General features: G+C 45.0%; 1 protein-coding gene across 4 annotated transcripts in view; it reads right to left on the reverse strand.

Annotated features, from left to right (window-relative positions):
• uvrag (UV radiation resistance associated gene) overlaps positions 1-26525 on the reverse strand; it is a 314525-nt gene that overhangs the window by 44057 nt on the left and 243943 nt on the right. The window contains exon 14 of one of the 4 annotated variants that reach the window (XM_055637545.1): positions 13289-13581. The exons of the other annotated variants lie outside the window; for them this stretch is intronic. Coding sequence (XP_055493520.1) covers positions 13333-13581 — 249 coding nt within the window. The 3' untranslated portion in view covers positions 13289-13332. Of the gene's footprint in view, positions 1-13288; positions 13582-26525 lie in introns of those variants that run through there. 4 annotated transcript variants of the gene reach the window in all.

A 26525-nucleotide genomic window follows, 5' to 3' on the forward strand; every position in this document is an offset into this window, starting at 1 on the left:
AGAGCAACAGGATTTAAAAGTCTTGATAATAATGACAGAGTCTATCTAAATGGCCAGCACCATCTGGCAGGTGCCAAAGGGTCCACGCACAATTGCAGACTGTGTCAACAGCTTGGTTTGTCAACTCATTCCTGTTCAAGTAAACCGAACACTATATAATTAATAGCAAAAGTACAGGATTTGCAATTTGACAGATCCAAACATTTATAAAAAAAACTTCCCACATACTCGGAAAGAGCCAAATCAATTTTATTTACAAATCTCCTGCCATCCAGGAAGGTCACTCTACACGCAGATATGATGCTGCTGATTGTTTGGCAGATTAACATCGTTCTTAGAATTTTCTCCTCTCATCCATAAAAAGATTAGAGTTTGCTGTTGTTTAATTCAAGAGATGTGACCTCACAGCGCCAGAGGCTCGCGCCCGATCCTGACTACGGGTGCTTTCTGTACGGGTTTCTACTGTTCTGCCCGTGACAGCGTGGGGTTCCTTCCGGTGATCTGGTTTCCTCCCACACTCCAAAGGCATGCAGGTTTGAAGGTTGATTGGCTTCAGTAAAATTGTAAATTTGTCCCTAGTGTGTAGGACAGTGCTGGTCGGCATGTTCTTGGTGGGTTGAAGGACCTGCTTCCGCACTGTCTCTCTTAACGTCTAAAGTCCAAAAACGTAAATGAAGAAAACTGGTCCATGCATTAAAACATGATTCCCCTCACTATGTACATGCACACCGTGGACGGCTCGAGTGTAATCATGTAAAGTCATTCCGCTGACTGGATGCACACAAGTCAAGTCAAGTCAAGTTTATTTGTCACATACACATACGGGATGTGCAGTGAAATGAAAGTGGCAATGCTCGCGGATTTTTGTGCAAAAGACAAACAACAAAACAACCAAACAAATTATAAACACAAAAGCTTTTCACTGTACATCGGTACACGTGACGATAAACTAAATTAAACTTGAAAAAGCTACTCATCAAACATAAACCAGAGTCCAGGCCAGCTGCGTCTTCAGTAAAATTCTTACTTTCAAATGCAGGATTTGTAAGGATCAATGAAGTCGACTTTCATTCAGATAGATGCTTTCATGTCAACGTTCCCTTTGCTGGACTGGATCCAGTGGAATAACTGCTTAATGCATTCACAGTCATAGTGCAACAGCATGGAAGCCCAATCCCGAGCCCCAGAGTTTACAGTAATCCCATTTTATTCTGTCCACATTCCCAACTGCCCCCAGATTCTACCACTCATCTGCACACGAGGGGTAATTTACATTAGCCGACCAAGCCACACACACATCTGAGTGGTGATCTTAGAAATGTGCGTAAGATCATGAGGGGAAATAGATAGGGTGAATGCAGTGTCTTCTTCCCCATGGTGTATGCTTGCCTTCATTGGTCAGGACACCCAGTACAAGAGTCAGGAAACCATGGGGTTTCGGCCCAAAACGTTGCCTATTTCCTTCGCTCCATAGATGCTGCCTCACCCGCTGAGTTTCTCCAGCATTTTTGTCTACCTCAGGAAAGCACGATGCAGCTTTATTGGGCTTTGGTCAGGCAGCATTTGGAATATTGCGTGCAGTTCTGGTGGCCCCATTACAGGAAGGATGCGGTGACTTAGGAAAGGGTGCAGCAGGGGTTCACCAGAATGATGCCTGGATTGGGTCGGACAAATGGATCGTTTGTTTCTGGAATGTCAGGTATTCCGGGGAGACTTGATAGAAGTATATTAAATTATGAGAGGCACAGATGGGGTAGACAGTCAGAACTTTTATTCCCCAGGAAGGATGATTCAAATACTAGAGGACATAGTTTTAGTGAGAAGGACAGAGGTAAAAGACAACACAGAGGGTGGCGAGTGCCTGCAACATACTGCCAGGAGTGATGGTTGAGCCAGATAAGATAGAGGCATTTAAGAGACTTACGCATAGGCACACGGATATAGAGGAAATAGAGGGATATGGATTATGTACAGGTAGTTAATAGATGGTCTTGGCATCGTGATCAGCACAGGCATTGAGGGACAAAGGCTACGTTCTTTGTTCTTTGTTCAAGAAGGAACTGCAGATGCTGGAAGATCGAAGGTACACAGGTTCTTTGTTCTTTGTTCCTCTTCTTGATGTTCTGAGTACAATCAGTGGCAGAGACTCCAGTAGATTTCTGGAACTTTGTACAGGTACAATGAAAGAATAGGATTTTGCTCCACTTCATGATCCAGTGCTCAATTCTGCAAACTGCATGGGTGACAGCGAAGAGCAAAATTGAACCATACCCTGGAGCTCTCAACCCCCAAAACTATCAAATAAGCTGCTGGATCCGCGGTGCTCACTCTCTCTCTCGCTTGCTTGCTCGTGCTCCTGTGTGCAGGATCAGTGGAGTGGGCGTGCGATGAGAGGGAACATGTGTGAGATGGTGTGTTGCCAAGGTGCTGACAAACCAAACAGACCCAGTACCGCCAGAGTTAGGAGATTTAAAAATACCTCCCTTTGGTGGGGAGGGGAGGGAGGGAAAAGAAAGAATACTTGCAGTTGAAATACTCCTTCCTCCTTTAAACCACAAACAGGTTATTGCTGCTATTACTCATGGCAATGCCTGGATGACTGGGAATCAGTCCTCATTATAAAAACTCCCGTCCACATATCCTCAGCTATTCCCGACACTTTCATGTCAAGAACCCAACAAAGGGAATGTGTGCACCAGAACATTGCACACAGCTTTCGCTCTGACGCTCCTCCTTGGGTCAAATTTATTTGACATCTTGCCGAGAATATGCAGACCCCAAGGCTCACAACTCTGAAAGATGGAAACGTATTATGTGACAAGAGGCGTTACATAAAACAACAGGTGGGCATGTCGAGGAATGCTCTTAAAAAGTGATCATGCCTCACTGATGGACACATGCAGCTTTAATTGCAAGTAACGTTTCCCAAGGAAATCCCAAGGAACAGTTTTGCGTTGTTCAACTCCAATAATAATTCTCTTTACAAAATCTTTGTGGTTCCTTTCTGCAATTAAGGAAGCCTTGGGCTTTCACTGTCAGCGTTCCTAAACTATTGGGGATTCCTGACATCAACAGCACGCAGCAGAGAAAGGGGAAAAAAAGAGAGATATCCGAGTTACATAAAACCATTTCCCACAAAAAAGTTAAACTGTGTACAAATGGAACTTCCAGAACTGTTTTTTTTTCAATTCACTAAGTTCAAAGCACTAGCTCTTGGCAAAATGTCGATTTCTGCTAAGCCTGAACAACTCGCTTGGGATTGTACAGAAGAAACCGAGGAGTTAATGATGTGCCTTATTGATAAACAGTTTCTGCTATTACTATATGATTGATGGAAGGGATTTTTTTAAAAACATCATCCACTTGCCACATTAATATTCAATCATGCAATATCGATGTTCACATAATTTTACATAGCTCAAACATCTCACGTGACTCCACACCATACATAACCCAGATTTGCACAAACACTAACTGTCAACCACTGGTTCGCAGAGTAATTACCTGCCTATTTTACAAAAACCATTATAGTAATTAGCTTAATTTACGGAATATTTAATCGTCCCAATACATAGTTGTGACCCGTATGCTGGCATGTATAAAACCACTGATATTTGCAAAAACATTTTGCATTCATTTAAAGATCACCAGGAAGTACAGAGCAGGAAAAGGCCCTTTGGCCCACGATGACAATGCCAAACATTATGTCCCGTTAAACTCTAATTTGAAGTTACCCTTGCATTTCCTCTCTGTCCCTGCCCCACCCTAGTCGGCCTGCACCTCCTCTCCAGGCAACAACGGACCATTGTGGGCTCCATCTTTCTTTGGCTGATTTGTTCTGAACCTTTTCATGTCCAGTTTCCCAACTCTCACTCTGAAGAAGGGCCTCGACTTGAAACGTCACCTATTCCTTTTCTCCAAAGATGCTACCTGACCCGCTGAATGACAATAGCCAAAAGACAATAGACAAAATGACTCCAGCATATTGTGTTGATCTTCGGTGTAAATTAGCATCTGCAGTTCCTTGCTGCACATTAAACTAATCTCCTCTGCCCCCATGTGATCCATATCTGTCCATTCCCTGCATATCCATGTGCTTATCTAAGAAGCTTCTTAAAAGCCGCTATCTATCTGTCTGCACGACCACATGTTCCCAGGCACCCACTGCTTTTAAATGTTATTGTACCTGCCTCAACTACCTCCTCTTGCAGCTCATCCCCTATTCCACCATCCTCCGAGTGCCCTTAGGTTCCTATCTTTTCCCTTTCACTTTAAACCTCTGTCCTTGGTTCCTAATTCCCCTAACTGGGCAAAAGACTCAATACATGCACCATATCAATTGTTTTTATATATCTCTCTATATCACCCCTCAACCTCCTGCCAAGGAATCATGTCCAAGCTTGCACAGCCTCTCCTTGTAGCTCAGACCCTCGAGTCCTGACAACATTCTCGTAAATCTTCTCTGCACTCTTTCCAGCTTCATCACATCCTTCCTACAGCAAAGTGACTGCAACTGAATGCAATTCTCCAAATGCGGCCTTTAACATGAATGAATGTCCCAAATGCTTCAATGACGCGTGATTATGCTAAATGACAAACAAAGTAGATGTTACTCCCGCTGACTAGAGTCAGAGTAATACAGCACGGAACTAGACACAGTTCTTTGTTTCTACTGAGCAGATGCTTGGTGGATTTTAAGGCATAGAAGCAAAGAAAATAGGTGCAGGAGGAGGCCATTCGGACCTTCGAGCCAGCACCGCCATTCATTGTGATCATGGCTGATCGTCCCCAATCAATAACCCGTGCCTGCCTTCTCCCCATATTACTTGACTCCACTAGCCCCTAGAGCTCTACCTAACTCTCTCTTAAATCCATCCAGTGACTTGGCCTCCACTGCCCTCTGTGACAGATAATTCCATAAATTCACAACTCTCTGGTGAAAAAGTTTTTTCTCACCTCAGTCTTAAATGACCTTCCCTTTATTCTAAGACTGTGGCCCCTGGTTCTGGACTCGCCCAACATTGGGAACATTTTTCCTGCATCTAGCTTGTCCAGTCCTTTTATAATTCTATTAGATCCCCCCTCATCCTTCTAAACTCCAGCGAATACCAAGCCTAGTCTTTTCAAGAGATGGGAATTTAAAGGATAGATCATTGGAAAGCAAATTTCGAAATGTTTGGGCCTGTTTCCGCGCTGAATATTTGGAAGTCTTAAGGATATGGGTCAAATGGGTCCAGCACAGATGGGGCATCTTGGTCGGCGGGGATGATATGGGCTGAAGGGCCCATTTCCATGCTGTGTGACTATGATTAACTGGGTGAAGAGCAAGGCCTATGGTGGAGAACAAAAGGTGGTGTGTGAGGGGTGGGGGTGTTTTCAAGCTGTGCTCACAGCTGGGATCAATTGAACTCTACGCATTAGGCAAACCACAATTAAGTGCCACAAACACGTTCACCCGGCGACAGAGGAAAGCCTTATCATGTGCCCTCAATGAAAGATGATTTTAAAACGTCGTTGAGTGAAGCAAGCTGCAGAGATTACTCCTGCAGTTCAGCCAATACGTGAAATGGGGATCTCAGCACAGTGATAGCACCTGCTGCAGCCTCGTCTGTGGTGTTAAGTTACCTCAAAACACAAGTTATAAATAAAAATTCATCTCTAGTTGGATAATACTTCAAAGAATACATGCTGTTACTGGCCCCCAGCCAGCTGCCTGGGATCAATTTTAAACAGTAAGAGAAACACATCATCGAAACACTTATAATATGTACAGTTTTTTTGAAAATCATCGCAATCTTTGTCAGCAAGATGAAAAACAAGCAAACGATTATGTACCAGCTATCTTCACAGGTGGTGGTTGAGGTTAATAAGCAAGGTGCAGCAAAAGGGGGAAAGCAGCAATGGGTAACCCTTGATGAAAAGCCAGGAGCTCTCTGTGGCCGAGATGACCCTGGCATAGTTGGCTGGGCCTACCAGCTAACCTGAGTTTAGTTTATTGTCACGTGTACCGAGGTACAGTGAAAAGCTTTTGTTGCATGCTAACCAGCCAGCGGAAAGACAATACATGGTTACAATCGAGCCATTCACATTATGTACAGATACATTATTAAGGGAATAACATGAATAACGTTTAGTGCAAGATAAAGTCAGTAAAGTCTGATCAAAGATAGTCCATGAACTCCATTGACGTAGATATGATGTGGCAGGATGGATGGAGGAGATGACTTTAAATTAGCAACTAATCTGAGTGGTAAAACCAAAAACAGTTTAGGTTTATTATTATCAGATACTGAGGTATAGTGAATAGCTTTGTTTTGCATGCTATCCAAAAAGATCAGATAATACTGCACATGAACACCATCAAGCCAAACTCAAGTACGATAGGTAGAGCAAAGGGGAAGATGGACAGTGCTTATACAGTGCCCTCCATAATGTTTGGGACAAAGCCCCGTCATTTATTTATTTGCCTCTATACACCATAATTTTGATTAATAAAGGCAATTTTTATACATTTTGGTTACACAATTCAATTCAATTCAACTTTAATGTCATCGCACAAATACAAGTATGGGTACAATGAAATGCAGTTTTGCATCAATCCGTAGTAGTAGTGTAAGATAGAAATTTAAAAAAAAAAAGATACAGAATAATCAAATACAGAATAATTAAACAATGTGGACGGAGGGACTGGGGAAATCTATCGGCGGGACTCCGAGTTCAGCAATGTGATGGTATTATTGTAGAAGCTGTTTCTCATCCTACTAGTATGTGACCTGAGGCTCCTGTACCGCCTCCCTGATGGGAGGAGGGCAAACAGTCCATGGTTGGGGGTGTGAGGGGTCTTTGATGATCTTCCCAGCCCGTCTCAGACACCGTTTTCGGTGGAGGGCATCCATGGCAGGGAGCGGGGCACCGATGATGTGCTGTGCAGTTTTCACCACCCGTTGTAGTGCCTTCCTGTCCGCTACGGTGCAACTGCTGTACCATACCGTGAAGCAGGTGGTCAGGATACTCTCTATGGTACAGCGGTAAAAGTTGGTCAGGATCCGGGGGGACAGGTGGGCTTTCTTGAGCCTCCTCAGGAAGTAAAGGCGCTGCTGTGCCTTTTTGATCAGCTTGGAGGTGTTGAGGGACCAGGACAAATCCTCCGAGATATGATTGAGTTTAGCAGTCCTAATTCCCATTTTCAGATTGGCCCTGGATGAGCTGTATCCCTCAGCGTCGCCAGATCTGAAAGCGGCATCGCGAGCCTTCAGTAGGAGTATGACCTCCCTGCTCATCCACGGCTTCTGGTTAGGGAAGGTCTTTATCTCCTTGTGGGTAGTGACATTATCGGTACAGAATTTTATGTAGTCCAGAACTGTTGAGGTGTACGAGTTGATGTCCACTTGTGAATTGAAAGTGGACTGAGTAGCAAAGAGACTCCAGTCTGTCTGCTGAAACTGCTCCTGTAAGTCAGAGACAGCCCCCTCAGGCCAGACCTTCACTGTCCTCATGGTAGGTTTCACACGTCTGATCAGAGGTGTGTATTTGGGGAGCAGGAAGAGGGAAAGGTGGCCAGACTGTCCAAGGTGGGGGAGGGGGAGGGCTTTGTAGGCTTCAGTAATATTAGTGTAAACTAAGTCCAGAACATTGTTTCCTCTGGTTGGGCAGAAAACATGCTGATGGAACCTGGTGAGTACTGTTTTAAGGTCGGAGTGGTTGAAATCACTCGCAACAATAAATGCCCCCTCTGGGTGAGCAGATAGATGTTTGCTGATAGCAGCTTGCAGCTCTTAAATTGCTAGCCTGGCATTAACGTCCGGGGGAACATAGACTGCAGTGATAACAGTCAATGTGAATTCCCTGGGCAAATAGAAGGGCCTGCACTTTAACATCAGGTATTCCAGGTCAGCAGAACAGTGACTACCAATCTTAACAGCGTCCGTGCACCATGTGTTATTCACATTAATGCATAGTCCGCCGCCCTTGGTCTGACCGGAGTCCTCCACTGATCTGTCGGCCCTGAAGACAGTGCGTCCCTCCAGCTCAATGGCGTTGTCTGGGATGGTGTCCTTGAGCCATGTTTCAGTGAATACCATGGCGTTGCAGTCGGCGATCCTTCTGTGTGTGGTGATCTGCAGCCTTAGTTCGTCTATTTTACTCACCAAGGACCGGACATTCGCGAGGAAAATGCTGGGCAGAGCTGGCTGGTGAGGATTTGATTGCAGCCTAGCTCGATGGCCTCCCCGCTTCCCACGCCTTTGTTTGGGGTCCCTGCGCTGCATCCGGGTACTTCCTGTCGGGGGCGCAGACCAGCATACACCATGTAGAAATTACAGCTGTGTTTATACAGAGTCCTTCCCATTTCAGGGCACCATTATGTTTGGGACACAGCAATGTCATGTAAATGAAAGTAGTCGTGTTTAGTATGGCCTGTATTGCAGCCATCTTTATCTTATGCTTGTTTTGGGGGCTGGTCCCCTTCAGTTTTCTCTTCAGCATATAAAAGGCATGCTCCATTGAGTTCAGATCGGGTGATTCTTAGCCACTCAGGAATTGACCATTTTTTAGCTTTGAAGAAACTCCTTTGTTGCTTTAGCAGTATGTTTGGGATCATTGTCTTGCTGTAGAATGAACCGCTGGCCAAGGAGTTTTGAGACATTTGTTTGAACTTGAGCAGATAGGATGTGTCTATACACTTCCGAATTCATTATGCTACAACCATCAGCAGTTGTATCATCAATGAAGATAAGTGAGCCAGTACCTTCAGCAGCCATACATGCCCAGGACATAACATCCCCACCACCGTGTTTCACAGATGAGGTGGTATGCTTTGGATCTTGGGCAGTTCCTTCTCTCCTCCATACTTTGCTCTTGCCATCACTCTGATATGTTAATCTTCATCTGTCCACAAAACCTTTTTCCAGAACAGTGGTCGCTCTTTTAAGTACTTCTTGGCATCTGTAATAGGCATTTTTTCGTCTAACCAGTGGTTTGCATCTTGCAGTGTAGCATCTGTATGTCTGTACATGAAGTCTTCTGCGGACAGTGGTCATTGACAAATCCACACCTGGCTCCTGACTTTATGATCTGTTGGACAGGTTTTTGGGGATTTTTCTTTATGATAGAGAGAATTCTTCTGTCATCAGCTGTAGAAGTCTTCCTTAGCCTGCCAGTCCCTTTGCGATTAGTAAGCACATCAGTGCTCTCTTTCTTCTTAATGATGTTCCAAACAGTTCATTTTGGTAAGCCTAAGGTTTGGCTTATGTCTCTAACAGTTTTATTCTAGTTTCTCAGTCTCATAATGGCTTCTTTGACTTTCATTGGCACAACTTTGGTCCTCATGTTGATGAACACAATAAAAGTTTACAAAGGTGATGGAAAGTGGGGTACCGCAAGGCTCAGTGCTGGGACCCCAGCTATTTACAATATATATTAATGATTTGGACGAGGGAATTGAATGCAACATCTCCAAGTTTGCGGGTGACACGACGCTGGAGGGCAGTGTTAGCTGTGAGCAGGATGCTAGGAGGCTGCAAGGTGACTTGGATAGGCTGGGTGATTGGGCAAATGCAGGGCAGATGCAGTATAATGTGGATAATTGTGAGGTTATCCACTTTGGTGGCAAAAACAGGAAAGTAGACTATTATCTGAATGGTGGCCGATTAGGAAAAGGGGAGATGCAGCGAGACTTGGGTGTCATGGTACACCAGTCATTAAAAGTAGGCATGCAGGTGCAGCAGGCAGTGAAGAAAGCGAATGGTATGTTAGCATTCATAGCAAAAGGATTTGAGTATAGGAGCAGGGAGGTTCTACTGCAGTTGTACAGAGTCTTGGTGAGACCGCACCTGGAGTATTGCGTACAGTTTTGGTCTCCTAATCTGAGGAAAGACATTCTTGCCATAGAGGGAGTACAGAGAAGGTTCACCAGACTGATTCCTGGGATGTCAGGACTTTCATATGAAGAAAGACTGGATAGACTCGGCTTGTACTCGCTAGAATTTAGAAGATTGAGGGGGGACCTTATAGAAACTTACAACATTCTTAAGGGGTTGGACAGGCTAGATGCAGGAAGATTGTTCCCGATGTTGGGAAAGTCCAGAACAAGGGGTCACAGTTTAAGGATAAGGGGGAAATCTTTTAGGACCGAGATGAGGAAAACATTTTTCACACATCTCTGGAATTCTCTGCCACAGAAGGTAGTTGAGGCCAGTTCATTGGCTATATTTAAGAGGGAGTTAGATGTGGCCCTTGTGGCTAAAGGGATCAGGGGATATGGAGAGAAGGCAGGTACAGGATACTGAGTTGGATGATCAGCCATGATCATATTGAATGGTGGCGCAGGTCGAAGGGCCGAATGGCCTACTCCTGCACCTATTTTCCCATGTTTCTATGAAAGACTGGAGGAAAGACTAGCTGGTGAGAGCTCTCTTATACCTGCATTAAGGAGGCAATTAAACACACCTGAGCAATCACAAACACCTGTTTAAAGCATGTGTCCCAAACATTATGGTGTCCTGAATGGGGGGGGGGGGGGGGGGGGGGGGTACAGCTGTAATTTCTACATGGTGAAACCAAATGTATAAAAATGGCCTTTAATAAAACCTGACAATGTGCACTTTAACCACATGTAATTTTTTTCTATTACAAATCTCAAATTGTGGAGTACAGAAGCAAATAAATAAATGATGGGTCTTTGTCCCAAACATTATGGAGGGCACTGTAGTTCTCAGCAAATGTAGCGTTTTAGTTCCAGAGAGAAAATCCAATTTGCGCAAACAGGTGGAGGTGCATCGGACAGTACCCTAGCTTATGCAAGGAATGTTCAGAAGCCTGATAACTGAGGGGAAGAAGCTGTTCCCGAGTCTGGTGGTGTGCGCTTTCAAATTTCTGTATCTTCTGCCAGAAGGAAGCAGGAAGGAGGAATGGCCGCGGTGGCACAAATCTTTGATTATGTTGGCTGCTTTTCCGAGGCAGCGTGAAGTGCCAATGGCTGAGAGTCTGTGTAATGGACTAGGCTGCATCTACAAATCTCTGCAATTTCGTGCAGTTTATTAAAACGACATGGCATTATTTGAAGATGGCCATAAAAGAAAGAAATAATCTGGATATATAGATAGGTTTAGAGGGATATGGTCCAAACGAGGGCAGGAGGGACTAGTGTACATGGAAAGTATCAAGACCACAACAGATTCCAATTATACAATGACTTGGCCCAATCAAGTGAAAAGTTAAAAGTGTGTCTGGGGAGATTAGTTTGGGGAGCCTTGAAAGTCAAGTCCATGCAACTGAATGGACTTGGGGGTTGAGCATGCTAACAAGGCATGATTGATGGTGGCTGTGGACTTGGTGGGCCGAAGGGCCTATTTTCACGCTGTGTCTCTAAACTAAACCAAAGGCCAGGAAATCTCCTTGTTTATCCTGTGGGATATTTTTAAATGGAGACACAAGGAATTGCAGGTGCTAGAATCTTGAGCAAAAGTACTGGAGGACATCAACGGTTCAGGCAGCGTCTGTAGAGAGAATGGATTGGAGATGTTTTGGGTCGGGACCCTTCTTACCAAAACTTTGCCTGTCCATTCCCTCCACAGAGGCGGCCCGAGTGCTGAGTTCCTCCAGCACTAGGTGTTTTACGGGATATTTTAGGTCTGCTTAAGAAGGAAAAGGGAGCCCCATTTTACCAATGTGACTGGCAGGCTGTACACGATACTGTCAAAGGAATGGGCAATTTATGGAATTGGACAGGAGATTATTCAGACAATAAGTTTATTTTAAACTACAGGTACACTGAGACAAATAGTTTTGAATACTTTGGCAATACAGCGTAAAAACAGGACCTTCTGGCCACCAAGTCCACGCCGACCAGCGATCACCCCATGGACTAGCACCATCCTATACACTCAGGACAATTTACAGAAGTCAATTAACCTGTACGACATTGGAATGTGGGAGGAAACTGGAGCACCCGGAGAAAACCTACATGGTCACGGGAGAACTTACAAACTCTGTACCAGACAGCACCCATGGTCAGGATGGAGCCAGGGTCTCTGGTGCTGTGAGGCAGCAACTCTGTGGCACTGTGCCGCCCCATGTCCGAAATCATCAACATGCTATTGTAAACGTCATTAAAATACCGTGTTCAAGAAGGAACTGCAGATGCTGGAAGATCGAAGGTACACAAAAATGCTGGAGAAACTCAGCGGGTGCAGCAGCATCTATGGAGCGAAGGAAATAGGCGACGTTTCGGGCCAAAACCCTTCTTCAGACATTAAAATACCCATGTCTTTCAATAACAATTTGTATGAAGGCATGCGTTTTAATGGCACAGTAGCTCAGTAATTGTTTTCCACTCTCCAGGACACATGAATGCAGCTACATTGTGAGTTTGAAGGAAATACTGATAATAAATCTAGACGTTCACTGATTGAAATACCAGATCTTCGAGCTGGAAGAGTTCAGGCTATAAATTTAGAATTTTAGAACATGCATTGTACGTGTCAGCTCCAGCTCAGTGGTAGCTCACTTGCTGGTCAGAAGATTGTTGGTTCAAGACCTCTTGAGAGACATCAGCACAAAGACCTAGGGACATTGATTTTGGCTGCATCGGGGAATGGAGGCTTTGTTTTACCACTGAGATAGACATAAAGCACAGTGATCTCCATAATGTTTGGGACAAAGTCCCATCATGCATTTATTTGCCTCTGTACTCCACAATTTGAGATTTGTAATAGAAAAAAATCGCAGATGGTTTAAGTGCACATTTTAATAAAGATAATCTTTATACATTTTGGTTTCACCATGTGGAAATTACAGCAGTGTTTATACATTGTCCCCCCCATTTCAGGGCACCATCATGTTTCAGACACAGCAATATCATGTAAATGAAAGTAATCATGTTTAGTATTTTGTTGCATATCCTTTGTATGCAGTGACTGCTTGAAGTCTGCGATTCATGGACATCCCAGTTGCTGGGTGTCTTCTCTGGTGATGCTCTGCCAGGCCTGGATTGCAGCCCTCTTTAGCTTATGCTTGTTTTTGGGGGCTAGTCCCCTTCAGTTTTCTCTTCAGCATATAAAAGGCATGCTCAATTGGGTTCATATCGGGTGATTGACTTGGCCACTCAAGTTGTCTCTGTACTGTACACTGACAATGACAGTTAAATTGATCCTGAATCTGATCTGATTGGCCACTCATGAATTGACCATTTTTTAGCTTTGAAAAACTCCTTTGTTGCTTTAGCAGTATGTTTGGGACCATTGTCTTGCTGTAGAATGAACCGCCGGCCAATGAGTTTTGAGGCATTTGTTTGAACTTGAGCAAATAGGATGTGTCTATACACTTCAGAATTAATTATGCTACCACCATTAGGAGTTGTATCATCAATGAAGATAAGTGAGCCAGTATCTTCAGCAGCCATACATGCCCAGGCCATAACACCCCCACCACCGTTTCACAGATGAGGTGGTATGCTTTGGATCTTGGGCAGTTCCTTCTCTCCTCCATGTTGATCTTGCCACTGGTTAGTGACAAAAATAGGATGGCCAGGTTACAGTTCGCCAAGAAGTACTTAAAAGAGCAACCACAATTCTGGAAAAAGGTCTAGTGGACAGATGAGACAAAGATTAACTTATATCAGAGTGATGGCAAGAACAGTTTTGCTGCAAATTTATCATACAGCGTTGAAACAGGCCCTTCAGCTCAACTTGCCCACACCGACCACCATGTCCCGTCTACACTAGTCCCGCCTGCCTGCATTTGACCCATATCACTATAAACCTGTCACATCCATGTACCTGTCTGAATGTTTCTTAAATGTTGTAATAGTAACTGCGTGTTCCAAGTTCTAATAATAATGATGCTTTCATGTGTTTTGCTGATGTAGTTGCACGCGCTAGGATGCTCTGTAATTGTGAAAGGCACTATATATAACTGCATTTATAAGCAGCTAGTGGAGCCGCTGACACACAGCACCAGAAACCTGGGTTCGATCCTAACCTTGGGTGTTGTCTGTATGTGGAGTTTGCACGTTCTCCACGTGACCACGTGGGTTTGCTTCAGGTGCTCCGATTTCTTCCCACATCACAAAGACGTGCGGGTTTGTAGGTTAATTGGTTTCTGTAAAGTTACCCTTGTTATGTAGGGAGTGGAGGTGAAAGTGGGATAACACAGAACTGGTGTGAACCACTGATCGATAGTTGGACCTGGTGGACTGAAATGTCCTTTTTCATGCTGTGTCTTTTGATCAATTCTATTTTGCTTTCTCCTTCCTTGCTGTGCGTTAAAAGTTATACAAGCATTCACTGTTATACAATGCAAAGCTGCTCATCCTTGATGAAAAACAGCTCCAGAGGTTAACCATGGCATCCAGGTGATAAAGGAGCCACCTCACTTACCTCGAAGCTCCACCATTTTAGTGAAGCCAATAGCTCAAGAACTCAATTGTAAAAATGCCTTAAGGAGTGTCCGATCTTCTCATGGCAAAAGTAACTCTTATTATTAAGTAAGAAGTGAAGAGCCTTTATTCTTCATCTAATCTTTACTCTTTAGCTAGCTCCGAGTTTGTTTGGAATTGTTTTCTCTGGGATGCTGACGGTTCTAGGAAGATTAAGACTTAGAGATACAGCGTGGAAACTTGCCCTTTGGCGCGCCAAGTCCTCGCCAACCAGCAATCACCGTGTACACTAACACTATTCTACACACTAGGGAGAATTTATAATTAAAAAAACCCAAAGCCAATTAACTCACGTGTTTGGAGTGTGGGAGGAAAGTGGAGCACCTGGAGAAAACCCACGCAGTCCCAGAGAAACAAACAAACTGCGTACAGACAGCACCCATGGGCAGGTGGCAAACTCTGTACAGACAGCACTTGACCATCGATTACCTGTTCGCATTAGTTTGATGTGACTCCACTTTCTCATCCACATCACACCAGTGGAAATGTTAGAGGCCAATAGAAACACAGACAATAGGTGCAGGAGGAGGCCATTCGGCCCTATGAGCCAGCACCGCCATTCATTGTGATCATGGCTGATCATCCCCTATCAATAACCCGTGCCTGCCTTCTCCCCATATCCCTTGACTCCACTAGCCCCTAGAGCTCTAACAAACTCTCTCTGAAATCCATCCAGTGACTTGGCCTCCACTGCCCTCTGTGGCAGGGAATTCCATAAATTCACAACTCTCTTGGTGAAAACTTTTTTTCTCACCTCAGTCTTAAATGACCTCCCCTTTATTCTAAGACTGTGGCCCCTGGTTCTGGACTCGCCCAACATTGGGAACATTTTTCCTGCATCCAGCTTGTCCAGTCCTTTTATAATTTTATATGTTTCTATAAGATCCACCCTCATCATTCTAAACTCCAGTGAATACAAGCCTAGTCTTTTCAATCTTTCCTCATATGACAGTCCCGCCATCCCAGGGATCAATCTCGTGAACCTATGCTGCACTGCCTCAATCACAAGGACCAATACAGGCCAATTACCTTACAAACCTGTACATCTTTGGGAGAAAACCAGAGCACCTGGAAGAAATCCGTGGAGTTTCACGGAGAATGGGCAAATTCCACGCAGATGACACCAGAGGTCAGGATCGATCCCGGGGGTGCTGTGAAGGAGCAGCTTAATTTAGAGATACAGTATGGAAACAGGCCCTTTGGCCCACCAAGTCCACGCTGACCAGCAATCACCCAAACACTAGTTCTATCCTACACACTAGGGAGAAGTTACAGAAGCCAATTAACATGCATGTTTTTGGAATGTGGGAGGAAGCCGGAGCATTTGGAGGAAATCCACGTGTTCACAGGGAGAGCACGCATACTCCATACAGATAGCCCCCATAGTCAGGATCGAACCAGGGTCTCTGGTGCTACAGGGAGAAACTCTGTGTCTCCCCTAGCACAGCTCACTCAAACTCTGCTACACCTCTGACATAAACAATACCGGGAGTTTTCACAAAAATAAATGAAAACCAACATCACTAATTCTTCAGTCTGAAGAAGGATCTCGATCCAGAACGTCACCTAGGCACGTTCTCCAGAGATGCTGCCTGACCCACTGAGTTACTCCAGCACTCCCCCACTAATTCTTTCACGCGGTTGTACCTGCAGATGCTTAATACACCCAGAGCAATGTTTGGTTGTTTCATTTCAAGTGTGAACTGGAGTGGGGGCAGAGCAGGAAAACGAGTGCTAAAGGAAAACAATTGGACTGTGTAGGCAATCTCAAGTGGTGCTGTGGTTTTCATTTTTTGATTTTGGCGCTTGAAAAATACCCAAGATAAATAATGTCAGGCAGACCGACAGAATTAATAGCACCTTTTTATCAGGTCTAGACTGCGCCCTGTGGGAAATTAAAATCTAACTTAAAATATCCACATAAATACCAATAAGCAGGTAGGTGTTTTCAACCGGCAAAATACTTTGAGAACTAAACTTAGTTTAAATACAAGCTGCAAATGGCAGACAGCGAGCAAATACGTTTTCAAACCAAGACGTTTCATCATCTTTTGTTCTTTTAATTGAGCAAGTAAATGCACAGCCAAATTTGAAGCTTCTTTTGTACAAAACCAGGGTATGCAAGCATAAAAAGCGCCCATCAGAGCTGGTGGCACTTCATCAGATAATTATCACTGCTATGTTATTAAAGGATCAAGCTTACTATGTTCTGGTTGACCAAAGGAGGAATTTTCTTCCATTGAACTTTGGAGGAGGTAACATTTAGAGCACGGTGGCGCAGCGGTAGAGTTGTTGCCTCACAGTGTCAGAGACCCGGGTTTGATCCTGACCACTGGTGCTGACTGTACGGAGTTGTTACGTTTTTCCCGTCACCGCGTGGGTTTTCTCCGGGTGCTCCGGTTTCCTCCCACAATCCAAAGACGTATAGGTTTGTAGGAACATTTGGCTTGGGTATAAATTGTTCCTAGTGTGTAGGATAACGCCAGTGCGTGAGGTGATCACTGGTTGCCGCGGACTCGGTGGGCCGAAAGGCTTGTATTCGCGCTGTATCTCTAAACCAAACTTGAAGGGGCTGATGAAAATACGACAATTGGTGCAGTGCGTACCGATTTTGCCAGGTCCACAAGACAAATTGATACGGAAGTGCCCGTGGAGCTAAAGGAAAGGCAAATTGGATTCAAAATTAGTTGGCAATAGTCGATGGGTGATGATGAGGCTCGAGGCAACAAGCACCTAAGAATTCAGTATCAGCTTCCTTGCTTCTTGTTAGATACATTGATATGAATTGGTGATTCTGTTCCATTCTGTTTTGTAGTTTTTTTTGCACAATCCGCGAGCATTGCCACTTTTCATTTCATTGCACATCTCGTATGTGTATGTGACGAATAAACCTGACTTGACTTGATCTGTGCCGACATGTGCTGTCCATAACCGTACATCACCCGTTGCAGCGGCCCCTACAGCCTGTCTGTCTTTTTTTTTTTTTTTTTTGTCTAGTTAAATGTAGTGTTTGGTGTTTTTTAATAGTGTTTTTAAATGTGTACATGTGGGGGGCGGGGGGGAGGGGGAAACTGTTTAAATCTCTTCCCTGTCCGGGAGACCCGACCTTTTCCCTGTCGGGTCTCGGTTGTCGTTGGGGCCTAGCACCGTGGAGCAGCCTCCAACCTGAACGACCCGGGGGCTCGGGAGACTGCGGAGCTGCGGACTACTCACCATCGTGGGGCTGGCCGGCCTCGGAGCGTGGGGAGCGGTGGTGACTCGCTGCTGCGACTCGACTCCTGGGGCTCGGAGGCTCCAGCAACGCAGCCGCAGCCGCAGGTCCGGTGGACTGGGACATCGGGAGCTCGCGGGTCCGGGGGGAGAGAGACCGCTTCCCGGAGCTCCCGCAACGCGACTTCTCCAGCCCGTGTCGCGGGGTTGGAACAACCCGGACCGGGACCGTACATCACCTGGCGCGGCTTCATGGCCGTGGGACTCACCATCGCCCGTGGGGGCTCCAACCTTGTACTTTCAGACCGGGAGCGGGGCCGTAAATCGCCCCGCGCGGCCTAAAATGGCCGTGGGACTTATCATCACCCGCCTGGGGCTTGGACATCGGGAGAGAAATTGAGAGCAGGGGAGAGAAAAGACTTTGCCTTCCATCACAGTGGGTTCACTGTGATGGATGTTTGTGTGAATTTAATTGTGTGTATGTCTGTAGGACATTGTCTTTGTTTGTATGGCTGTGGAAACAAAATTTCGTTTGAGTCTCACTGGGGCTCAAATGACAATAAATTTGTATTGTATTATTGTATTGTATAATGGACCATACAGGCAGGACAGTGGTGCAGCTTGACGGTTCCATGGATCTGGATTTGTTCCTGACCTTGGGTGCTGTGTGGAGCCTACTCGTTTGCCCAACGGCAGCGTGACTTCCACCCGTTGTTCAGATTTCTCCTCGCAACCCAAAGATGTGACGCTAGCCTGGCGAGGGCATAAAACGGAATTGGACAGCAGAGGAACTGGCCCTTCGCCTCATAATGGCCGTGCCAAACATGATGCCAAGTTAAACCAATCTCCTCTGCCTGTGCGTGATCCGTTTGCAAACTTGTGGATACACACCAAAAGCCAACCATCTCGAACGGAGTGGGCCAATAAATAAAGGTTAGGTTTAACTGGCGGGGATGAAGAGAAGTGTTGAGGAATTTGCTTTCCCTGCCCAAGTTGTGGGAGTATGGAACACTCTTCCTCAAACTCTTTTCACATTTTAAATTGACATTGCTAAACAACATTTAAGGCCAATAGACTGAGAATTGGGAAGAAGCTGTTCAGTTGCCAAAGGCACAAAGAGTCAAATGATTGTTTATTGCTGTTGGACGTGACCATCTTCTCAAAGTTGAGTTTCAGAGATACAGCATGGAAAGAGGCCCTTTGGCCCACCAAGTACATGCCGACCATCGGTCACCCTAGTTCTCATCCACTCCCAACAGACTGGGGGCAATTTGAGTTTGAATTTAGATTATTGTCACGTGTACCGAGGTACAGTGAAAAGCTTGTGTTGCCTGCTAACCAGTCAATGGAAAGACATTGCATGATTACAATCGAGCCATCTACAGTGTACAGATATATGATAAAGGGAATAATGTGAATAATATTTAGTGCAAGATAAAGTCCAAGTTTGATTGAGACCAAAGTGCACGATTTACAGCCATTAACCGACAAATCCGCACGTCTTTGGGATATGGGAGGAAACCGGAGAAAACCAACGCGGTTACAGGGAGAACAAGCAAACTCCACACAGACAGCACCCGAGGTCAGGATCTTGCGCTGAGACGCAGCAGCTCTACCAACTGCGCCTCTCTATTGATTCATGTGTCCACCTGATCTGCAAAAGAGGGAAATAGGAAAAAGAACCAAAATGTTTCCAGTCTTATCCCCAATACAATTTAGCTTGCGCTGAGTGGCACGAAGGAGGAAATGTGTGTTTTGCATGTGATGAAAGAGGGGTTTGAGACCACCACCAATTCAATGCTGGATTACAGTGAAACCTTCTGTATTTCCCCTGCATAGGCACTGTGACCGATGAAGGGTGAAAAGACCTTTAGACGTTAATACAACAATGTGCCCAAGGTGATGGCAGATCTTTGGGCTAAGGCTATCAGTTCGTACCAGATATGCACATGGACAAGAAACCAAAGCTGTAGCTTGCCATTTAGAAGGTGACTTGACACTCAACTGTTGTGAAGTCAAGTGGTCAAGATCAATTCCGGGAGACAGTCCACGCTTCCTGGGCTTTGAACCAGGGGCCGTGTAGCTGCAACCCAAATGTAAAAACACTCCCAATGGTACTTTACAGGCTGAAACAGAAGACCTATAAAAACATAACATCCTACAATGCGAGAACAGATGATTGATTTCAAAGAACTGCTTCTGAACAGGTCAAAACCAAGGCAGAAAGGGGTCGAGATGGAATTACACTCTTTAAAAAGACTCGCGTATTGTAAATTTTACATCAATTTTGAAACGTTCTCTACCCAGACTGGTGTGATTGTGCAACTCGCCACCAAAGGAAGTAGTTAAGGTGAATAGCACAGATGTATTTAAGGAAAAGCAGATAAACTGGAAGGGGAAAAGAATTGAAAGTTAAACTTGTAGCGTTACAGAATGGGCCTTCACGGCCAAGTTAAGACTATGATTTGTTTTAAAACAATTTTCGGACTTGAAGTGTACAGGGTGATGCCTAGATCGTAGTGATTCGGTGTTCTGAGTTAGTGTGGTCTATGATCTCACACTCTTGTGGGCCTGATCCACTTAGGCAATTTTTCAGGCAACTGTCAATTTGCCGGTGGTCGCCTGAAAAGCCGGCAACTGGAACAGCGACTGTCAGAGTGGAAGACACACACACACACACACACACACACACACACACACACACACACACACACACACACACACACACACACACACACACACACACACACACACACACACACACACACACACACACACACACACACACACACACACACACACACACACACACACACACACACACACACACACACACACACACACACACACACACACACACACACAACACACACACACACACACACACACACACACACACCGCAAAGGCGGGGGACAGGGCAAGCGTGGGGGATTGCTGTCTGAAATTCACACGGTGCAAAGTCAAGGGGACACAGACACACACCGCGATGAACAGGAAGGTTGGCGCTGTAATTAAGATGGCTAGCACAGTGTACAGTAAGTCCTTTAATAGAGGGGGGGGGTGGAGGAAGGTGGGGAGGAGGTGGGAGAAGAAGTGAAGACAACTTTTAAAAAGCCAGACAACTTTTAAGAAGCCAGAGATACACGGCTGTGAAGTTCGGCGGACATTTAACATTACCGGTCGGTTATCCTTGGGTCTGAAAACTACTGCTTACGTTTTCTTTCCACAATGGGACAATGAAATTCTCCGGTCAGCACCGGCTACAGCCGACGAGAACCTAAGAGAACGTTCGACCTCCTGGCAACCCACTAGGATCTCTTTGCGACCCACCTACGGCACGAGAAATCTCGCTACTCTCCATGGTGGCTTCATTCTGGTCGTCGCTAATTTTTCAACATTTTGGAAAATTCTCGGCGACCATAATGAGGCCGCGACTAGTTCCCAGAATGCGGGAACTCCTCACGACCATGAAGGCGACTCCCTGGCAACCACCCGCGAACATGTGGCGACCATGCATCGACTGCATAGTCTCCTGCAGTCGCCTAAGTGGGACAGGCCCATTATACTTACTATGATTATGCCTAATGTGTTGTAGGATTGTCACTGAACTGTACGCAAAACAAAGAATTCCACAGTACTTACGTACTACGATTGAATACGTGAGGGTGGCTGTTCAAATGGAGCATGAATATCTCTCATTAATATATTGAGTCTTGTTGGGTGAATCAGCCTGGACCTACTTTGTTACAGTTTAGAGATACAGCGTGGAAACAAGCCCTTCGGCCCACCGAGTCTGCACCAACCACAATCACCTGTACACCATTTCTAGGCTACATAAGCTCATCAGCGCCTCTACTACCTGAGAAGATTACGGAGAGTCGGTTTGTCAAGGAGGACTCTCTCTAACTTCTACAGGTGCACAATAGAGAGCATGCTGACCGGTTGCATCGTGGCTTGGTTCAGCAACTTGAGCGCCCTGGAGAGGAAAAGACTACAAAAAGTAGTAAACACTGCCCAGTCCATCATCGGCTCTGACCTCCCTTCCATCGAGGGGATTTATCGCAGTCGCTGCCTCAAAAAGGCTGGCAGTATCATCAAAGACCCACACCATCCAGGCCACACACTCATCTCCCTGCTACCTTCAGGTAGAAGGTACAGGAGCCTGAAGACTGCAACAACCAGGTTCAGGAATAGCTACTTCCCCACAGCCATCAGGCTATTAAACCTGGCTCGGACAAAACTCTGATTATTAATAACCCATTATCTGTTATTTGCACTTTATCCGTTTATTTATTCATATGTGTATATATTTATATTATGGTATATGGACATTTGTAGTAAATGCCTACTATGTTCTGTGTGCTGAAGCAAGGCAAGAATTTCATTGTCCTATCAGGGACACATGACAATAAACTCACTTGACCTTGATGTCCACTTGAACTTGAACATACCAAGTACAATTGCCAATGAACCGACAAGCCTGCATACCTTTGGAAAGTGGGAGGAAACCGGAGTACCCGGAGAAAACCCACGTGGTAACAAACTGACAGCACCCGTAGCCACTCTGCGCCCCCGTAAATGCTACGGAACAGGATGTAAACTGCTGCCACAACTCTCATTCTACGGTATAAAGAGTGATCGCTGATCTTTCACAAGGCACTGTGACCCTTCCACTTAATGGTTGCTGTTAATAGTACAGAAGAGTCTCATCATGTCAAACAAAACAAAAAGTATTCACTTTCATAACTAACACCAGGATGAAAGCAATTTACAAATGCTTTGCAACCACTTAAAAGACGACTGGTCCATTCCACTCTCTGGGACAGGAATTCCATTACAAATGACAGAGGTTAAACAGGAATGTCGCCACATCTGGATTGGCTCTAATTGCAGGGGCGAAAACAACTGGTAATCTAATTGAATTGCAAAATTCTAATATTGAGGGTTATGCATGGTGATAAATGGTTTTACAGCTGCAATTTGTTTTACGGAAGTACACAACCAACTCTCAGCAACAGATCAATGGGGGGGTGGAGGAGGTGTTAATCCAAAGGCTAAAGTGCTCCCTGTTCATGGGAGACAAACGAGTTTTCCTTTGTAGTGACAGAAGGAACTCTTTCCATTCAGTCCTCCTGATTTCACAGCATGGGGAGAAAGAATGTTCCCAAAAAACTATCAGCGCGGCACGATGGCGCAGCGGTAGAGTTACGGCCTCACAGCGCCTGAGACCCGGGTTTGATCCTGACTACGGGTGCTGTATGTACAGAGTTTGAACATTCTCCCTGTAACCTGCGTAGGTTTCCTCCAGGTGCTCCGGTTTCCTCCCACACTCCACAGACGTACAGATTTGTAGGTTAATTGGCTTGGAATTGTGAATTGTCCATGGTGTGTGTAGAATGGCGGGCCTGTTTCCGTTCTGTATCTATAAACTATACTGAATGCTATGGACTATGAAGGGCAACCAAAAATTTAACCTTCAAACATAGCCAAAAAGTATACATATGTGGGGAGTCACAGTAATTTGAAAAGTTTTCCTTGGAGAATAAAACGGAATATTATTTAAGTTTAACGGAGATGTTGCTTTTAAAAACGCAGAATGTCGTAGCTGCTTGGAATACATTGCCATGGGTGGTGTTGGAGGTAGACATACAGTGGCTTGCAAAAGTATTCATACCCCTTGAACTTTTCCACATTTTGTCGCGTTACAACCACAAACGTAAATGTATTTTATTGGGATTTTATGTGATAGACCAACACAAAGTGGTGCATAATTGTGAAGTGGAAGGAAAATGATACATGGTTTTCAAATTTTTTTACAAATAAAAAACTGAAAAGTGTGGCGTGCAAAAGTATTCAGCCCCCTTTACTCTGATACCCCTAAATAAAATCCAGTGCAACCAATTGCCTTCAGAAGTCACCTAATTAGTAAATAGAGTCCACTTGTGTCTAATCTAATCTCAGTATAAATACAGCTGTTCTGTGAAGGCCTCAGAGGTTTGTTAGAGAACATTAGTGAACAAACAGCATCATGAAGCCCAAGGAACACACCAGACAGGTCAGGGATAAAGTTGTGGAGAAGTTTAAAGCAGGGTTAGGTTATAAAAAAATATCCCAAGCTTTGAACATCTCACGGAGCACTGTTCAATCCATCATCCAAAAATGGAAAGAGTATGGCACAACTACAAACCTACCAAGACATGGCCGTCCACCTAAACTGACAGGCCGGGCAAGGAGAGCATTGATCAGAGAAGCAGCCACGTATGGTAACTCTGGAGGAGCTGCAGAGATCCACAGCTCAGGTGGGAGAATCCGTCCACAGGACAACTATTAGTTGTGCACTCCACAAATCGGGCCTTTATGGAAGAGTGGCAAGAAGAAAGCCATTGTTGAAAAAAAGCCATAAGAAGTCCCGTTTGCAGTTTGCCACAAGCCATGCGGGGGACACAGCAAACATGTGGAGGAAGGTGCTCTGGTCAGATGAGACCAAAATTGAAGTTTTTGGCCTAAATGCAAAACGCTATGTGTGGCGGAAAACTAACACTGCACATCACCCTGAATACACCATCCCCACTGTGAAACATGGTGGTGGCAGCATCATGCTGTGGGGAAGCTTTTCTTCAGCAGGGACAGGGAAGCTGGTCAGAGTTGATGGGAAGATGGATGGAGCCAAATACAGGGCAATCTTGGAAGAAAACCTGTTAGAGTCTGCAAAAGACTTGAGACTGGGGCGGAGGTTCACCTTCCAGCAGGACAACGGCCCTAAACATACAGCCAGAGCTACAATGGAAATGTTTAGATCAAAGCATATTCATGTGTTAGAATGGCCCAGTCAAAGTCCAGACCTAAATCCAATTGAGAATCTCTGGCAAGACTTGAAAATTGCTGTTCACAGACGCTCTCCATCCAATCTGACTGAGCTTGAGCTATTTTGCAAAGAAGAATGGACAAAAATGTCAGTCTCTAGATGTGCAAAACTGGTAGTGACATACCCCAAAAGACTTGCAGCTGTAATTGCAGCGAAAGGTGGTTCTACAAAGTATTGACTGAGGGGGGCTGAATACTTTTGCACGCCACACTTTTCAGTTTTTTATTTGTAAAAAAATTTGAAAACCATGTATCATTTTCCTTCCACTTCACAATTATGCACCACTTTGTGTTGGTCTATCACATAAACTCCCAATAAAATACATTTACGTTTGTGGTTGTAACGTGACAAAATGTGGAAATGTTCAAGGGGTATGAAAACCTTTGCAAGGCACTGTAATAGTGGTGTTTAAAACGGTTTTAGATAGGCAGGGGATGGAGGAATATGGAACATGTGCAGGCAGATAATCTTGGCTTCATGCTTATCTTAGCTTCATGTTCGGTGCAGACATTGTGGGCCGAAGGGCCTGTTTCTGCACTGTACTCTTCTATGTTATATTTCTGAAAACAAGGTACTGGGGTAATTCAGCGGCTCAGGAAGCATCTGTGGTCAGACGGTTTGGATGTTTCTGATAGATATGGGGCGGGGGAGAGAAAGCTGGAAAAGATATAGGGACAGGGCAATGTTTGGCAAGTGATTGGTGGATACAGGTGATGGGGAAGGTGATTGGCAGATGAGTACAGATAGTGACAAAGGCTAGAGGTGAAAAGGAGACAAGGGGGTGTCCGATAAGGATAGAAAAAGAGTGAAATATTAAGCCAGAGGGACCGATACGAGTGGCAGGGTTTGGGGTGGGGGGGGGGGGGGGAGAGCAGTCCTGGTCTGAAAACCCATCTGTCCGTTTCCTGACCCGCTTTTCCTCTTGCACTTTGTTTTATGCTCAATATTCCAGCATCTGCTGATTTTTACATCTCTGTGAGTATTATTTGGACGTCAGTCAGGCAAATAGGTGCAGAGTACATAAATTTAAACTAGTGAGTAGCAAATCTGAAACAAGCCGGTAGAATTACCTCACAGTGATAGATGTTTGCAATAATCTGGGAAGCAGGACCACAGAGGTTAAATAAAAACCTGAAGGATCTTTAAAATTCTCTTCAATGCTAAAGAGTTGAAATCGACCCCCAGCAGCAATCATACTCTCCATTTTCCACTCTTCGTGAAATATTTTATTAATGCTCATTATTAAAGGTGATAGTTTTAGATTCATTTTAGATTTAGTTGAGGCACATCTGACATAATTTTACATAGTTTAAGTTTAGAGATGCAGTGCGCAAAGAGGCCCTTCGGCCCATCGTCCACCGATCACCCGCTAGTTCTATGTCACCCCCCCTTTCTCATCCACTCCCCCACACACGGGCGACAATTTATAGAAGCCAATTAACCTACAAATCTGTACGTGTTTGCAATGTGGGAAGAAACCGAAGCACTCGGAGGAAACCTACGCTGTCACAGAAGGAATGTGCAAACTCCACACATACACACAGAGACACAGACAGCACCCAAAGTCAGGATCAAACCCAGGTGTCTGGTGCTGTCAGGCAGCAAGTCTGGTGCTGTCAGGCAGCAAGTCTACTGCTGGGCCACTGTGCTGCATCTTGAAAATATTGTACATGGCAAAGCATTCATGTTCTGGAGTGGGGGTAGGTATTACGTTAACATTAGCACTTTCAATTGGATAGTTGATATCAAATACTCCTAGAACAGGAGGAATACAGACTGCACTTTGACTTCACTGGCCATAGTCGCACACATGCTACTTCTGTTGAGTGTACGTTGGAGTGCGAAGAAAGATCGGCTTATAATGATTCTCAGACGAGCGCAAGCAGTTCATCACAACACTGACATAGTCAACATGTACTTGCCAGCACATATATTCAGCTGCGCGCAGTTATCTGTCAAAGTATCCCAAGAGAGGCACATAGCTTTACTTTTATCTATGCAAGCAGAAGTCTTCC

This window comes from Leucoraja erinacea, chromosome 6 (assembly GCF_028641065.1).
Source record: "Leucoraja erinacea ecotype New England chromosome 6, Leri_hhj_1, whole genome shotgun sequence".
In the NCBI taxonomy this organism is placed as follows: domain Eukaryota; kingdom Metazoa; phylum Chordata; class Chondrichthyes; order Rajiformes; family Rajidae; genus Leucoraja; species Leucoraja erinaceus.